General features: G+C 40.4%; 1 protein-coding gene across 2 annotated transcripts in view; it reads left to right on the top strand.

The window, feature by feature from the left end:
- Positions 1–18,469, top strand: part of SCAPER (S-phase cyclin A associated protein in the ER) — a 306,133-nt gene that overhangs the window by 18,191 nt on the left and 269,473 nt on the right. For both annotated transcript variants that reach the window (XM_061595510.1, XM_061595511.1), the window contains exons 3-5: positions 1,461–1,578; positions 2,813–2,883; positions 11,365–11,559. In XM_061595510.1, coding sequence (XP_061451494.1) covers positions 1,461–1,578; positions 2,813–2,883; positions 11,365–11,559 — 384 coding nt within the window. The remainder of the gene's footprint in view (positions 1–1,460; positions 1,579–2,812; positions 2,884–11,364; positions 11,560–18,469) is intronic.

Raw genomic sequence — 18,469 nt, 5'->3', positions numbered from 1 at the left:
TACAGCTCTCATCCTCCATGACCATTGGCCAGGCTGGCTTGGGCTGATTGGGACTGGAGTCCAGTAACATCTGGAGAGCTGGAGGTTAGCCACCCTGATATAGATCTTATAGATTGTGATCGGTGTGTAAAGTAACATATAAATTGTTTTTTATATTTTTACAGTGATAGTACAGGAATAAATTATTCAGGAAAGAAGCTTCTTTTAACAAACAAAGACTTCCTTTTGGGGGTCTGGGGGATGTGGGGGGGACGCACACTCTGACATAGTCAGAATGTGGCTGTTTTGTCTACTGGATTGTGGCTACTGCAGGCAGCTCTCTCACATGTGGCTGGAATAGTGCTCCTTGCCAGGTGGTGCAGGTGCCTCCACAGTAAACAGTGCTTCAGGTGCCCTAGAAGCACTGTTTACTACAGAGGGGTCTGCTCAAGTGTAGGGGAGGATGGCACAGAGAGAGACCGTGACCAAGCACGGGGGGGGCGGCTGTGGCTGCCCCTTGCCTGCCTGCCTGAGTGTATGGAGAGAACTGTGCCCAAAGCTTCAGATGCTGTGGCAAGATTCTACATGATAAAAGAAAAAAGGCAAGGCAGGGATTCCTGGATGCATTTTGGAAGAAGCCTTCAAGTGGTCTGTATGCAAGGCTTACCTGACCTAGTTGTTTCATTTCAGACATGAGTATTGTTAGTTTTGAATAAAAAGTTTACTGAAATATGTTGAACTGTTCTTTTTTGTGATGTAGGAACCTATCCCCGTTCTTTCCATTATTCCTACCTCTGGGACCAAAGTTTTTGTTAAAGAAGTAATGCCCAGGAACGCATATACTTTGTTAACTGAGGTATTGCTGTATTAGTGACTAAATGCTAAGAGATGGATTGGAAGTAACTCCTGATTATGGACATCAGGCAGGCACCTTCACGGTATCCTTTCCACCATCTGCTTAAAACATTTATATTTAGGCAAGCCTATCCAGACAAATAGATGTGGATATGTTTTAATTGCTTTTAGTTTATTGCTGGTTTAACTGTTGTTTAAAAGTTAACTGTTTTTAATTGCTTGTTTTATTGATTTTAATGTTTCCTATAAACTGCTTAGAGGTTTTCTTACAATCAAGTGGCATATAATTTTTGTTAAATAAATAAAATAAATAAATGAACCACAAACCATAATTTGCTAGCGGCCACCAAACTGGGATCTAAAATAATGGCTTAAAGCTGACTTGCAAACCACAATCTTCAGAATTCTCAAGGAAGCCAGGAGAACCACAAATACCAAGTTTTACCTATACATCTGCAACATGCACCTTAGTTTAGTAAGGTTAGCATAAACAATGGTTTGATGTTACGTCTGAACCAATCCAGTGACTACAATCCTATGCCCTTGAGAGTAGTCCCCACTGAACAGTAATAATATGGATAGGATTATTGTGCTGTTAATGAAACAGTTTCTCTCTCTCTTTTCAGGCTTCCTTCCAGCGTTCTAATAGTCATGACAAGGTCAGAAAAATAGTGGCTGAAGAGGGTCGCACAGCAAGGAACTTGATTGCATGGAGTGTGCCCCTGGAAAGCAAAGAGGATGATGGTATGTGTTAACTGTGTGTGTCACAGTTATGTTTAGTAAGTAATTAAGCCCATGAAACCTATTGGCACTTGATTCAGGACAGACAAAAGACACTGCACACATGGTATACTTTAATTTAATGGAATTCAGCATCACCAGATTTCGTTATGCTGACTTAGATGGCTTCCGAAGAGGATTAGATAAAGTCATGGAGAAAAATTCTGTCAGTGGCTATATGCAACATCCATGTTCAAACACGTAGAGAGCAACAGCAGGAGACCACTGTTGCGTTCAGGTCTTTCTTATGGTGTTTCTGGAGAGAGGTGACAGTTAGCAACGGGATAATAGGATAGATAGTTCTTTGGTCTGATCCAGCAGGTCTTGTGTTATACTTATTTGTCTCTTACTCCCTTGTAAAGCATGCCGCTGGAACTCTAAAATCAAGAAGTAGCTGAGCACCAACAAAGCTGCCTACTTTGATGTTAGTGCTTGAATTATGTGGGGTGGGGGAAGGCCCCCTTCTATGACATCCTAATTAGCTACCATAGCTCAATGATAGAGCATCTGCTTTGTATGAGGAAGGTCCCAGGTTCAGTGCTCAGCATCTCCAGGTAGGGCTGGGCGAGACCCGTGTCTGAAACCCTGGAGACCCACTGCCAATCATTGTAGATGGACCAATGGTCTCACTTACTTACTTACTTACTTACTTACTTACTTATTTACTTACTTACTTTCTTACTTACTTACTTACTTATTTATTTATGAGATTTGTTGGATGCCCATCTGGCAGAGGTTAATCTGCCACTCTGGGCAACTTACAACCAAACACAAGTACATTCCATATAGACATAATCAAAATCCACGGCATAAGGCAGCTTCCTATGTACCATTTTTACAAGATCCTGTGTGATTTGAGTAAAATTGGGTGGGGGGCTGGGGGTGTGGCTTATGGATACCATTAAGGACCCTTCTCTGTCTTCCCCTTTAATTTGTACCTTGTTCAAAATCTGATTTAAAAATACAGCCAATCTACTAGGCATGAAGAAACTGAGGAAGTGTTAGATTTATGAAAACATCATATAAACGCCAATGAAGTTGAATGTTGTTTCTCAGCACCCTGACCACTGGCTATGCTGGCTGGGGCTGATAGGAATTTTAAAAAGTCCAACCGTATTGGGAGGGCCACAGGTTCTCCATCTCCGATGTAAGCATTAAAGAATTATTGCTGGCTTCAAAAATCTTTTTCTCTTCACAGGAAAACCAAAGTGGCAAGCAGGAGGGAAATCTAGGAGAGTGACTCAGGGAGCTCTTAAAACTACTAAACAGGTACATAAAAGTTTTCTCATGGGGTTGCTCTTCAGAGCTCACTAGTACATGTATTCTGATATGCTAATATGCTTCCTTTGGAATGTTTTGTTCAATTGTACTGGAGAAAAAGCTACAACCTGAAGCCATTTCCATCATTGAGTAAAGCACTTTTATTTCAGTATTTGGTTTCAAAATGTTGGCTGTGTTTGGACGATCATATTTTAGTTTATAATGCTGATATGAACATGCTCTATAGACATGCATGCAGACCCTTTACATGAGCAGGCAAACAAACCAAGAACAACTCAATTAATGGTAGTTTCCCACTTTGTCTGAACTGAGAAACTATGGTTAACAGCTTTGGAACAAGTGACGATATTAAGCCAACTTCAAATAATCATAGATTAATACCGTGGCTTGTTCCAAAGCTGTTAACTGTAGTTTTCCAGTTTGGACAAAATAGGAAACTACCATTAACTGAATTGTTCCTGGTTTGCTGAACCACATGGAGGGGCTGCATTTACAGCTGCACGACTTGGTCATATCTTTGCAGCCAAATGCAGCGAGAATAGAGAGCAATTTGTATGTCTTTGACCTTGCGCTCACAAATAGCAGATGAGGTATAAACTTGAGCCTGAGACATTCATTTTGGGAATGATTCATACCAGGGGATTTAAAATTAACTTTTCCTACTTCATCTTAGGCTGCAGTCCCAAGCACACTTATTAGGAAGCAGGCCTTAACACAGACTTAAAAGTCTGACCGGTATAACCCCTTGAAAGAAACCTGACAAAGATATTTGTGACCCAAAACTCTGCAAGTTTTTGATAAGCACTCATTGTGTGAGGTGGGACTGTTCGCTTACCTTCACCGCTGGGCAGATCTCCTGTCTGTGCATCTCAAATGCACACGCGTGGATGAGGCAACCCCTGTGCACACAACACTGAGTAGGACTAGCATTGGCTTAGGGATAGGATCTGTTGGCTGGTGCTACTTCAAAAGCATTCCATTGACCTAACAGGCAGTATCAATTCGAGTTCATTCTTTGCCCACTATACACTACTTTTGTCGGTCTGATCTTTTCCCCTCCCCCAATATTGATATTAATATCAATAGTTTCTTTCAAAGGAAAGGAAATATCGATAAATGAAAGAAAATATCAGTATTTTTGAGAGAGGCTGGTCAGTTTTCACATTAGCAAATAGACTGGCTGTTAGGAGAGAAGCGGCTTTCAATGCCCCCCCTTCCTCCTTGACGAGCCCTGAGTCCTTAATGTGGAGGAATCTTGGCTTACTTTCTCCCACTTGGAGCTTGGATTATTCCAGTGGAGGGGAGTGACAGAGAGAGAGAGAACTGTAGTGCTGTGCTGTGAGTAAAATCAATAAAAGAACATTACATTCAACACAATATTTGAGAGGGGGAAAGTCTGGTGTTGCGGGAAAGCCGATAAAGTTAGCTTCACATCGTTCCACAAAGATGGAGAATATGCACACCATTGAAAAATCCGATGCTAAATCTGAATTCGGCTGCGTTCTTGCCCATCCCTACACTGGCTACAACCCTAAATTCACCTAAGCCAGTGTGGTGTAGTGGTTAGAGTTTTGTCCTAAAATGTGGAGACCCAGGATGGTATCCAGTGGCAGTCCTACTCAGAGTTGGTCCGTTGAAATGGATGGACACTACTCACTTATTACGTGAGTAATATTAAGGTCATTGGATCTACTATGAGTAGTTGGATACAACTTGCAGATTCAAATTTCCCCTTGCCCACAAAGCTTACTGGGTGTCCTTGGGCCAGTCACTATCTCAGCCTAGCTTAACTCACAGGGGTCTTCTGAGGCTGAAGGAGGGGAACACAGGCACCATGTATGCTGCACTGACCTTGTTGGGAGGAGGATTTAAAAACAAAACAAAAACATTTGGTGCAAGCACCTTTTCCAATGACCACTTAGTGAAGTTCTAATTGTGTGTTTTTGTATTGTAAGAATATTGAGATTACACACACTGTATTGATTTTGCTGATGATCTGTAGCCTGATCTCTAAGATTTTATTTTGCAGGTCTGGTTTCCCACAAAAGTTTTAAAATACAGAGAAAATCAATAAGTACAGCCACGTTTCATTTCAATTCTGTTTTTGTACCTGATAGGCTAAAATATTGCTGTATATTTAACAAAGAGTAGATTTAGATGCTCAGCGAACAGAAAAATCTTTCGGCCAGAGCAAGTGGAGAGTGAATCTAACATCCAGATGCAACGAGTGTCTGTTTCACTCTCTAGGGGAGGCAACCATTTATACTGATATTTCAAACCGCCTGGAGATTAAAAAGGGCAACACTAACATAAATACTCAACTGTTCCACATCAGTAATTAGACCATATTAAACATAAAACGAAGAAGCACGAATGTAAAATGATAGCCCAATATCACTAATAGAAACTTAACACTTTGTCTCCTGGGGCTTTTTGGTCACTTTAACACAAGGGCTGACCATATGCATTATAAAAAAAGAACAACTCTCATACAATCAATTTAAAGGCATTTCACAGAGCAGTTCTATGGATCTGTGCTCAGAAGATGCCCAACTGTGCTCACTAGGGCTTACTTCCTTAGTATTTGTGTTCAGGATTGCAGGCCAGACACTGTGCCTACAGTGCACAGGGATGGGAAACGTGTGGCCTTTCAGAGGCTGTTGGTCTCCATCTCCCATCAGCCCCAACCAGCATAGGCAATGGTCAGGGATGATGGGGGTTGTAGTCAAATACTTTCTGGAGGGCGAGAGGTTCCTCATCCCTGCTTTTAGGGGAGTTGGTGGCCAGCAAAATACTGCACAAGGGTCATTAGACAAAGAATGGAGAAGAGTGCTGAAGTTGTGTGGGTTAAAATTGTGTGTGGCATGGTGGGAGCATGGAACTCTCCTGCACTGCCTTGTATTCTTGGGCTCTGCTTACAGATATTAAGAGTAGAAAGTTTTGGCTGTTCTGTCTTGTGCGTGCACAAAGGGCTTTTTAATCGGGGTGGGTGGGAAACTGTGTGTGTGTGTAGGAATGGGCACATTATGTCATATGAGAACTGAACATGCTTCTTGGGAGTATCTTGAATCCTTCAGGTGCTGCATAATTTTAGATTTTTTTTAAAGTTTCAATTCTTTCTTCTTCTTGGCAACAATTCATTTCAGTGTTAATTTGTAGTTTCCTTTTCCTTCCAAAAGGAAGCCTAAAGCAGCTAACAACATCACACACCAATGTTATACCATCAGACCATCAGCTGATCTAGCTTTGTATTGTCTATTGCAGTGCCCCTGTAGTCCTTCCTAGCCCTACCTAGAGATGCTGGGAATTGAACCCGGAGCCTTTTACAGTACATGCAATGTATGTGCTCTACCACTAAACTATATCCCTCTTCTTTCTTTTTTGCTCCATTTTGGAAATACCATGCAAGAAGGTTTGGCTTAATATATATTTTCCAGGCAGAGAAAGAGCTGTAATTTAAAGCCAGTGTTATTTCCAGAAAGTGGAATTAAATTTACTGCAATGTCATTATGATGGAATATTAAAGATCCAAAGACCCTTTGAGGAGACAGACGAAAAGCCTCTGGGTATGTAATATTTCTATCATCCTGGAACTGCTTTGGCAAAATAATTAATAACACAGGCCTAAGTGTATTTACATGGAAGTGAATCCCACTGAGCTCAATGGGGTTTACTTCTAAGAAGTAATCTTAGGATTGCCGCATCTTCACAAGTGTATGTTTTCTAGTGTACCTTTATGTTAGCTTTTTCCTTATTATAAAATGGATTATTTCCATCCAAAGCTCCTGCATGGTTTACACTGCTTTTGGTTCATCAGCTGTGTTTTGTGTGCTGAATTTAGGCTTGCCTGTCATAAGTAACAGTCAGAAGAATGGAGGACTATTAATTTGGCTACGGGTGGCCTTTGTAGGGGTAGGGTTGGAAAGTGAGAAATGGTGTAAGCTGTTGCTCCATGAAAGGAGTGATTTGTGAGTTGGACTGAGGGTGATAACAAAATCACAACCTGGAATAGTATTTGAATTATGGGGGGGGAAAGCCTAGGAGGGCCCTTAATAACAAAATTCGCAAGCCCCATCTTCTGCCTGACCCATACCCATTTTAGCTCCTCCCACTGGTCCTCATAAGCCCCACCCCTTACTCCTGTTTAACTGCACTGAAATGCGAGAACAAAGTCCAGTTTCTAACAAGTGTTATTTTTGCACATCTTTTTGAAAAATAACCAAATGAAAAACGTACAGCAAGAACTCTATTTTATTATTTATTTTTAAAAACTTACTGTGTTTTTCCTCAAAAAGAAAAAAACTCAAACTATAAAATATGCATGTAGTAAAGTGGAGTCCAGAAAGGGAAATCTCACATCACTGTGTGGGTCTTACCCAAAAGGTAGTCTCCTGGAGAAAAGGAGTGTCAGCTGAGAGGGTGGATGGCGTGACAGTGATGCAGAGCGGATTGCCCCTTTTCCTCATCCAGACTCCCTTGACCCCTGAAATCTCCACACCAGTCTGTCTCTACATTGTGACAAATAACATTTGATGGAACATCGGAAGCTGCCTTATTCCTGTTGCGCTGTGTGTAGTTGTGTTGCTTAATTTCGTTTAAAAGCAGCACCACAGCAGCAGAGAGTAACAGCAGATATTGAAATGCGAGTGTGCCAGCGTGTGCGTGCGTTTGCCTAAGAAAGCAGGCTTTTACCCTGCAACAGCATCATTGAGACTGGAGACTTAGTAAAATAAGAAAAGCTACTTTATTTAGAGAAATACATAGTAGATAGAAAAGGCATACCTAGTTCTAACTAACTAGCTAAGTTGGAGGCATAACTCCCAGGTGTAGGAGTCAGCCCCATGCTCGGAGAGAGAGCAGAGACAAAGGGAGTCTCCTCTCCTGGTCAGCCGGAGAAGAAAGGAATGGAAAGGGCGGAAGGAGGAGGGGCAGGTAAGCTTCCCTAAAGGCGTTGCAGTCTAGCGACAGAAGGAAGTCAATCAGAGCATCACAGGTAAAAGGTAAACAAAGCCTATCCATCTGGAGGACCCTAGCCCTATCTTCCCTCTGGAGCTTAAACAAAAGAACAAAACAGGAGTTGCTCTTGCCCCACTTCCAACAGTTCCAAGTCAGACCCTGGGTCCATCTCACTCAGTATTGTCTACACTGACTGACAGAGGCTCTCCAGGATTTCAGACAGGGAATCTTTCCCAGCCTTACCTGGAGATGCCCAAGACTGAGCCTGGGACCTTCTGCTGTGCTTGGCAGCCACTGAGCTATAGCCATCCCCCGAGACTGGGGTCCCATCTTCTTCTGGACTGGAACTTCTCTTCTTGACACCTTAATTCCAAAAAGAAGTTTTCAGGTATTTGATCGCTGTTTTCATGTCTCCATTCTGGACCTTCCCAAAGCAAAGAGGGGCAGTGATGCCAAAGCATTCTTCAGCAGAAGTGCTACTCTGGCCCTAGTAGAGTTTCCACTCCAAAGAGACAGAAACAAGCCCTCATCTCTGTGGTTTCTGATGACCATTTGAATTTGACCTCCCTGCAAAAAACAAGTTCTGTTCATTCCCCTCCTGGAGTTCAAGAATGTGTTTACCTTGGAGCCAGAGTTGTTTTGGATTCTGATATTGCCTCCAGTGTAAGGGAAGTTTGCACGTAGTGTTTTCCTTCAGCTAGTCTACATGGACTCTAAGGCAGCTGTGACCTTTGGGGTGTGGCAGAGACTCTAACTGACAGGGGGCAGTATCTGAGCAAGGGTAGGGAGGCCACATCATGCCCTCTATGGAGCCTTCTAAAACAGTAGCTGAGCAGGCTATCAAAAAAAGCTGTGGGGAGCCCCCCCAATGTAATTTGAGTACTGACCCTGGGTCTTTTGATGACTAGGTTTAATGCTTCATTCAGGAATGGCAGGGCACCAGGAAGTCTTAATTCTGTGTGTGCTTTGTGTTTCATCCTCTGGTTGTATACTCCCTGACCAGCTACCGCCCTGTCTCCAGCCTTCTGTTCTTGGTCCGAATGTCCCATTTTCTTTTTTGTTTCACCCCAAGGTTCAAGTGTCCAAAGGGCAAAACATTGCCTGTTGGAGTGACAGCATTGCCTAGTGGTTATTGCTGCTATTACAATGGGATTAATCCTGTTGTGCACAGAGGCTAATCTAATACCATCATACAGCTTTAAAAGAGGATTAGACAAATTCATGAAGGATAAGGCAATCAGTGGCTTTTAGCTATGATGGCTATGCCCTGCCTCCACAGTCAGAGGCAGCATGCTTCGAAATACCGGTTACTGGAAACGGCAGGAGGGGAGAATTCTCTTGCACTCAGGTCCTGACTGCAAGCTTCCTACAGGCATCTGGTTGGCCAGGATGCTGGACTAGATGGACTGTTGACCTGATACAACAGGCTGTTCTTATCTGCACAACTCCTCCTGTCCTTTTTTTAAGACTCTTGCAGACCCCCAGCCTTTGGGATTTTTGCATCCTGCCCCACTTTTTTCTTCCCTATTTTGTCTAATATCCACACTGATTAAGAGTTTCTGGAGAACTCTGATCATGACATTGTGTGATATTTTGGTTGGTCCTAATAAAGATACTGGGCTACTGTGGCTTTAGGAAAAAATCCATGTGGACTGATGGGGCTGCCTAGTTTTCCTCTGTGGGTTGTTCAGTTTTTAGTTTAGAGCGCTGGTGTCCAACATGGTTGCCACTCACCTTATGTGACGAAATGGCTACTGACCTGTGGCTACCTATTTTTTAAAACAATTTTTAAAAATAAAATTGTTTATTAAAAAAAGAAAAAGTCCACCCTCTGCTCTTAACAATCAGAGATTCGTCCTTGGGTCCTGTATGCTGTAAAATGCACTTTGACTTCTACCATTGTCAGCTGTCTTGAGCTTCTGAGGCTCCTTTGGAGAGCCACCTTTTTGAGATGGTTGTGATTTTACTTCAAAGCATTCAGCATTTGAAAGATGATTCAATTGTTACGACATCGATTCATTTTAAATCGAAATGAGTTTGTGGTTCTAAATACAGTTGTTCCAAAACCGTTTTCAATTTTTGGTTCAATGTTGCTCTGAGAATCAATTTTTTTCTGCAGTAAAAATGGTGAAATCAAAATATAGGCCACAGATATTGGGCAAACATTTGGAGATGTAGAGTTGAGATGTAGTCTAACTTATTTTATGTCTGATTTCCCCGCATTGTTTAATGAAAAGAAATGTCAGATTTCTCACTAATTCTGTCAATAAATAATTGAAAACATTATTGTGTATTTTTCTACCCTCAAAAACACAGTTTAATTTTTTTGTCATGTCGCGAAAGTGTTAGCACTTTTGCCACAATTTTGGCAAGTATGAAAAAACTGTTGGACGCTACTGGTTTAGAAGATATATCATGGGAAGCCAAGACAGGGATGCATAAACGTTTTTAAAAGTAGGAAATATTTTCTTCATAATGCATGAAGTGCTTTATTAGGGTTTTAAAGATAAAATACAGGAGAATGCACTTTAATCAGGGATCATGTTTTGTTCACTGTTAGCAGTTCCGAAAGATTTAAAACTTTCCTCAGATGCATGGTACAAAGTAAGCATTCAGAATTGTTGTTTCAATTTTCTGAATGAAAGGAAGAATCACTTCTGAATCTCCTGTGGGAAAAAATATGCTCTTCCTACGCTAAGCATCCAATCAACCTGCATGTGTGTGTTAGTATCAGTAATGGTGTGGCTAAGACTGTGAGCTGAGAGCCAGAAATCCTCACTTAAAATCTTGCTTTGACCATGAATTTGCAACATTGCTTTTAAGAAAACAACCATCTCTTAGCCTTGGTTCCCCATTTGTGAAATGGGAAAAGTCATACTGACCTACTTTACTGGGTTTTTATAAAGAGGATTGAATATTGTATGTGTATATGCTTTGAACATTCTATATAAAATTTAACATCAGCACAATACCTATGAGGACCAACTAAAAAGTCACAAAATATCAGGCCAGTACTGTGCTGAGTATGTTTTCTTGTTGTCCATTGAGCTGTGCACGTGAGAGAACTTACTAGGTTGATCAAACCATAGTCTGCTGCTATGTTTAAATTGGCAAACTATAGTTTCAGTGAGCCCTCCAAACCAGGATTGTAAACCATGGTTTGCTCCAAGTTGATCAAACCAGGACGTTACTCTTTAAGCTTCATGGAGAAGGGGAGGAGGGAGTGCATGAACACAAGACTTGTTCTCCATCCTCTAAAACAGTCTTTCCTAATGTTGGGTCCCCACATGTTATTGGACTCCAGCCACTGCCATCTGGCAGGGATGATGGGAGGTGCAGTGACATCTGGGGAACCTGCTCCAAACCATGGTTTGGAAGATCAGAAACATTAAATTAATGCCTTGTTTTAAAAGTGTTTAAATTGCAGCAAAATGCATGGTCCATGAATATCCATCCCCTTGCCCCACTTACTGGAATTAGTTTTTTGTGTTGTGTACCCTACCTCTGTTGCAGAGCACTACATCAGACTGTAAAATAATATCGGCAGCTGGAGAAAAAAACTTTGATAAAAGCCCCACGAAAACAAGGCAGCCTCGGAAAGTGGATCTGCGAGCACGATACTGGGCTTTCCTTTTTGACAACCTAAGACGCGCGGTTGACGAAATCTACGTTACTTGTGAATCTGATCAGAGTGTAGTAGAATGCAAGGTAAGAACCCTTTGGTAGTGCAATATATGCATGAATGATTATTGTTGCATATCATCTTCAAGGTGCTGCAGGACTCTTGAATCTTTTTGTTGCTCTGTTCATATAAGCAAAAGATTTACTGTGCTCTAAGCTTTTGTAGACTAGAGTCCACTTCATCATCTAACAATCTGGACTTTGGTGCAGTGAAAGCTTATTCCACAGGCATTCCTACTTCCCTCAGTGTGGGGGATTCTGTGGTGGAACCGTGCCACATCCAGACCCCTGCTGGTGTGCTGTGGCCAGGGCTGAAGGTATCAGTGGGGTGGCTTTTTTCATTTTTGTTCCCCCCCTCCCCAAAATTTCTTTCACATTGCTGGCATTGGGAGGGAAACTAAATAATTCTCTCCAGAGCTCATGTACTTCCAGGCCCTATTGGGTACATGTGTGTGTGTTCTGGGGGCTGGAGTAGCTTAGGATCCTGCAGATCCACAGCCTGCCCCCAAACACTCTTGGACCCGCTACACTCGGAGCAGCACCAGTGGTTTGGTGATGCCAGTGCAGATTTCCGCAGCCACACTGGAGGAGGCCGCTGACCACATGCCTTCATTTTTGCATGGAGAGGGAGATTGATGAGTGGCAATTCATTTTGATTTTTTTTATATACAGTTCGGTCAGTGAATGGTTTCATTGGTATTTTTTGCAGTAAGTGTTTAGTAGAGTGGATGGAGTGATTGGTGATAGTGGTTTGGTGATTGAGAGGGAGCCATTGGAGTGATTGGGGGAAAGTGTGTCTGTGTGTATTGCTGGAGGTGTGGAAGAGAACTTGGGTGTGATGTGTATGAGTTAGTGGAGGATGAATGCTGCGTTTTGTGAGTCAAGATGTGCTTTGGCAAGAGGGAGCATGAAAACAGGGATCTCTAATTCTGAGAAGTTTTCAAATGTGCTGATATGCTTTGGGGAAATTTTATTGTTTTACTTGGTTATATGCTTTTTCAGTTTCATTGGTTATATCTTTATGGTTATTTATATTGTTTTTGTAAACTGCTTTGGGGCTGTCTTGGTATTAAGTGGCATATAAGTATATGAAATAAAATAAATCTGCAGGATCCAAACTGGCCCTCAGCCACCCTTCCTGGGACCTTGGGATAACTCCCTTATTCTTTAAGGTGCCATTGGACTCTGGCTTATTTTGTGTGTTTGCTGTAACAGACTAAGGCTGCAATCCAGTGCATGTATACTCAGATGTAAGCTCCATTGAGTTCAATGGGATTTACTCCCAGGTAAGTGTGTACTGGATTGCAGCCTAATCTGACTAACCCTTTGGGAAATTAATATGGTTTATCCTGGGTGTTTAAATAGAGAGTTTTAAAATACAATAACGTCTCCTTGTTTGTAGAAAATTACTGGTTGCTTCTGATTAATATTATTTTACTTTTACCCTACATGCACAAAATGGCTTTAAAAACAAGAATATTATAGTAATGTAATCCACTAAAATTCTATTAAAGGAGCAACTCTCAAAACAATGGAAACAGTAAAATCAGAAATCTTAAAAGGCCCTAATTAAAGAATACCTTCTGAAATAACTTTTTCATCAAACAATATGCCATTTTTGTTGGATCCCTCCCCTTGCTCCTGTGAGCTTAATATATTGTTAATTCCCTCCTCCATATTTCAGTACTCAATTTGTCCTGTAGGTGGCACTGTTGTGATTCAGCCTGTGTTCACATTCTTTAGTTTCCTGTTTAATGTCTTAATTACACATTGTTCCCTTTCTCCAGAGATAGTTATCGCTCTTCTCATTCACTTGCTGGTGGTAAGCATGGGAGATTGATGGCCCAGTATAAACAGTGTCTGAGTGGGACGTAGTCATAAGTTGGCTTCCCCATCTAATTTTAGATGGAAAACAGACACGTCGCCCAGTGTATTTTTCTCCAGCTCAGCTGGAAGACTGTTTCCTTCTTTATAACAATAAATTTATTCTTTATCGTTTTATAATAAATAAAACATTTTGATTTTATATGTTTTTAAGAAAAACCCATGAAAAGCCAGAAGAGCTTAGCATTACAAAACTGTTGAGGGATCCAAATTGCTTTCCCGTTAAATGTGATTGAAAATTGTCACCACGTTCTGGAAACCATCATTACTGCAAGGCCATTGCTTATAAAGAGAACTTTCATCTGTTCATGAATATTTAGTTTTCTGCTGAAATGAAAAACGACCAAATTGGCTATAGGATTAGTGTACAAATAGAACTCATAGAAAGCAAATTCCAAAACCAAACAGTGGCTTGAGGTTTCCAAGCTGTCTGTCGGTCTAATGCAATTTAACTTTTCTTTCTTTCTTTCTTTCTTTCTTTCTTTCTTTCTTTCTTTCTTTCTTTCTTTCTTTCTTTCTTTCTTTCTTTCTTTCTTTCTTTCTTTCTTTCTTTCTTTCTTTTAATAAACTGAACTCTCTTCTTGCTCAGGAAATTTCCCCAATGATTCTCTGTCCCCCCGCCTTTTAAGAGACCTGATATGGCTTGCAATGTAATCAGATTATGATTTTCTAAACTTTTATGGCCGAAAGAACAGTAGTTTATTTGTATGACATCTCCACAGATCCAAACCTTCATCCAGAATTCCAGTCATACCACTCATGCTAAATTGGGAAGGAAATATTATATAACTAAAACAAAAAAACCCCAAACATTAATTTCAGAGAAGAATTAAGGTTGCTAAATTACACTAGTGTAGTTATGCAATGTATAATTTGTTTACAAACTCTAGACATAAAAAAATCTGTGTAGAATTCCTGTGTTGTAAATGTACTTTTCTTTAAAATGGTTTATTTAGCATGCCGTTTAAACCTTAATGCAGTACTATGGATTGGTAACAATCTGTGACCCACTTTAGTTCTGGTATTTATGGTTTAAATAGTACAAGTGGGACCTGCAATAGAATGTTGCTGTATATCCTTAAACCCTAACAGGAGTTCTGTACTTAAGTCTTTTTTTTTTTACAATAATTTTTATTCAAATTTTCATAAAACATACAAAACAAAATCATAAAACATTCAAAGACAAAAAACAAAACAAAACAAAAATGATTAAACAAAAAAATAAAATGTTGACTTCCCATTTGTCGCAGATCAAATCAGTTATAGGTCTACAATATATAACAATCCTGTCTCTTAAATTATATTATTACGTCACTTTCCTCCAGTAGTTATCTTAATTAATCATCAAATCTCATAAACATTACTTTATTCTTTCCACAAAAAGTCAAAGAGAGGTTTCAATTCTTTAAGAAATATATCTATCAATTTTTCTCCAAATAAACATGTCGATTAATCCATCTCGTTAATAATAATAATAATCTTATTGTCATAACCATAGTCCAAATAAACATATCGATTAATCCATCTCATCAAAATCTGTTAGGTCCAATAATTTCAATAGCCATTATTCCATTATCCCTATTAATTCCATCTTCCATCTTCAATAGTCCTGTTAAGTCCAGTAATTTCAGTGTCCAATCTTCCATTATCAGTATTCCGTAATAATCTTGCTGTCATAGCCATAGTCATATAATAAGAGTCTGATGGGAATTTCCTCTCTCCCAAATATTTTCTTGCCATCAATTCTGAATAAGTTGCTGAAATATTGTTGTAAAGTCATATCTCTGTTCTTCTTTTTTACAAAATGCACTGGTTCATCTCTTGAAAGTTTTTCCATTGTCACATGGCTGCTGTTAGTTCCATAGATTTTCTCTATATCAAGCTCCATCACGTCATTCCAGTCCAGAAGATTATCCAAGCCATTGATAACTTTGTCTCTAATATCTTCATTAATTTCTTCAGAGATAACGTTAAATTCCAAACAGTAGATTTTATTTCTAATATCCATAAACTCCAGATCTTTTTCCAATTCCACATTTGTTCCAATCTCCAGGGCTTGTATCTTCCCTTTATTTTTTCTTTTCTCATCTCTGATCTCATTCTCCTCTCTCACAGGATCCCCTATTTCTTTAAGCTCCTGCGTCATTTTGCTCAGTTCAATTTTCAGCTCCTTACTGCCCTGTCGCAGGGTTTGTTTCGTTATCTCAATCTCATCCATTATTTTCTGAAACATAATTACTTCCAGATTCTCAGCCACTTTCTTGATTGCCATTTTTAAAACCACGAAAACAAAACAAAAATAAAGAAGAACCACTTCTTATTTCAGCAACAATTGGGTTAATATTCCAGGCTTGATGACATCACAGTATAAACAGAGCAGCCTGCCTTATCTCTCTATGTTCAAGAACACAAAACAAATTTAGTTCCCAGCATCAAAACAGTTAGTGGCGTTGTGAAGAAGCAGATTCGTCAAAATAAAATAGACCAAAAAGAGAATAGTCCCAGACAATATAATGTTCCTCGGAATAGAAATCCCTCTTCTGTTTGTATCTTTAGAATGCACTTCCAGGACAGCTTTTTGCAATAGAAACAGAGATAAGCTGTTAATTTCGTGAATAACAGAGAAGAGTTATAGCTCACCCAGAAGTTCTTTAAAGCTGATTCATTTGACAAATCTCTTTTTGCTGCAACAATTTAAACCAAGTAAAAAAAAATAATAGAAAGAAGGGTGCTTGCCTGTTAGTCCGTTTTCTCTTTGAAGAAAAGATAAACGTATCGCATTAATCAGATAGAGCTTGTTCGGAAGTCCGTCCGGCATTGCTGGCTGGACCTTTTCTCATAAATTAATGAAATCCAGTCCTCCCAACAAAAACAGGCTTTTGAGGTTGATCTCTACGTTTCTCCCTGCCCGGGAGAAATTTCATCAGTCAAAAAAAAATGTTCTGACTGATTTATATCTGAATAAGCTTCTTTTGAGGCGGGAGCCCGTCTCAAAAGCAGGCACAAGCGAAGTCACCCTTCCCGGAAGTCCTGTACTTAAGTCTTCAAGCCAGCTGAGGTACTGCTGGTATGGGTTCAAACAAGCTAATTCACTCCATGGCTTCCCTCCCCTCCACCTTCCTGGTTTTCCATCTTGCTTTCTGATATTCAACATTCAGTGGTTTCTGGAGACTATTGAGCATGCTCATATTTGCACAGTGTACATGTTCTTGGTTTTGAGATATTTTTTGTGCTACCTCTTTCTTTTTTTGTACTTTTGCATATGCTGAGAGTCATCGAAGCATGCTGACCTCTCTTTTGTTTCTTAGTGGTCCCATAGCACAGGGACACTGAGTTCAATATTAGCAGGAATGATGATCTCTATTTGCTTTATTGTGATATGTGTGTTTGCTTATATATAAAATGTATTCCTCTATCTGTCTATCTATAATGTGTACATGTTTGCAGCCAATAAAACACATCCAGCTATTTGTTAGTTGAGAGAGAGAGATAAAGGTCCACTCCAAAAGAGATGAGAGCTCCTTTTTTTGAGTACTGTACAAAGCGTGCTGGTTGTGATGATACTGTGTTGTAGCAATGACTTCATCTGCATGGAGATGTATGTTCATCATATTTTTTTAAAAAAAGATACTGCTTTGCCTGTTTTTTAGTAACAGATCTCTCCATTTTACACCATACAATGATCTCAGATCTTGATGTGACTGAGGCTACAGTGGCATGCTTCAGCCTCCATATATGCAAGTTCCCATCTCTTTATGATATCTGCAAGTAAGGTTAAATATTTCTTCCCCATACATTTTGCAATAAATTGGGGCTTCATTTAAGAGTGGAGGAACAGAAACTTATGATAACAATGTGATGTGCATCCCTATCCTGCACTGTGTCTCACACACATAGGTGAGCCCTGGTAAGTTCAATGGAGCTTACTCCTGAGTAAGCATGCATAGGAACTGCAGCCTGACTTACACTCATTTCAGCATTGGCCTCAATAGATGGGGCAGGTGATGGAGCCATCTCACCTGCAATCCATCAGGGACTCCAGAATATGATATTTCTGAATGTCTCAATTGTCTGTGCTTGGAAAATTTTGCACATGTTGTTCTGTTTGTTGTTTTTTAATTTGTTTTGAGATGTCTTAACTGTTTTTGCTCCAGATTTGTCACTAGATGGATAAGGGCATAGGAAAGGAGAGCTGGGGTGCCAAATATTTGGAGGCAACAAACATGCTGAGATAGAGAAGGTGAAAAGACAGAAAAGTGTGTGTTGGGGGGAGATTTTACACATTACTTGTTTGTATATGTTTAAAAATGCCACTTGTGCGTGTGGCAATTCATGTTTATAGACAACTGTGTTAACAGGTAGGGGAGCAGAATTGGCTGCAGCTCTCTGCATCATGTCCCTACAATGCCCATGTTCACATGTCATAATAAGCCAGGTTTTGTAATCCAACCAGAAACCATGGTTTAAAGCTGGCTAGCATAAGAACATAAGAAGAGCCTGCTGGATCAGTCCAGCATCCTGTTCTCACAGTGGCCAACCAGGTGCCTGGGGGAAGCCCGCAAGCAGGACCCGAGTGCAAGAACACTCTCCCCTCCTTAGGCTTCCGGCAACTGGTTTTCAGAAGCATGCTGCCTCTGACTAGGGTGACAGAGCACAGCCATCATGGCTAGTAGCCATTGATAGCCCTGTCCTCCATGAATTTGTCTAATCTTCTTTTAAAGTCATCCAAGCTGGTGGCCATTACTGCATCTTGCGGGAGCAAATTCCATCGTTTAGCTATGCACTGAGTAAAGAAGTACTTCCTTTTGTCTGTCCTGAATCTTCCAACATTCAGCTTCTTTGAATGTCCAGGAGTTCTCGTATTGTGAGAGAGGGAGAAAAACTTTTCTCTATCTGCTTTCTCAATGCCATGCATAATTTTATACACTTCTATCATGTCTCCTCTGACCCGCCTTTAAACTAAAAAGCCCCAAATGCTGTAACCTTTCCTCATAAGGGAGTCGCTCCATCCCCTTGATCATTCTGGTTGCCATCTTCTGAACCTTTTCCAACT

This window comes from Rhineura floridana, chromosome 14 (assembly GCF_030035675.1).
Source record: "Rhineura floridana isolate rRhiFlo1 chromosome 14, rRhiFlo1.hap2, whole genome shotgun sequence".
Classification (NCBI taxonomy): domain Eukaryota; kingdom Metazoa; phylum Chordata; class Lepidosauria; order Squamata; family Rhineuridae; genus Rhineura; species Rhineura floridana.
Note: the sequence above shows the minus strand (reverse complement) of the source record. Positions and strands in the feature narration are given on the sequence as shown.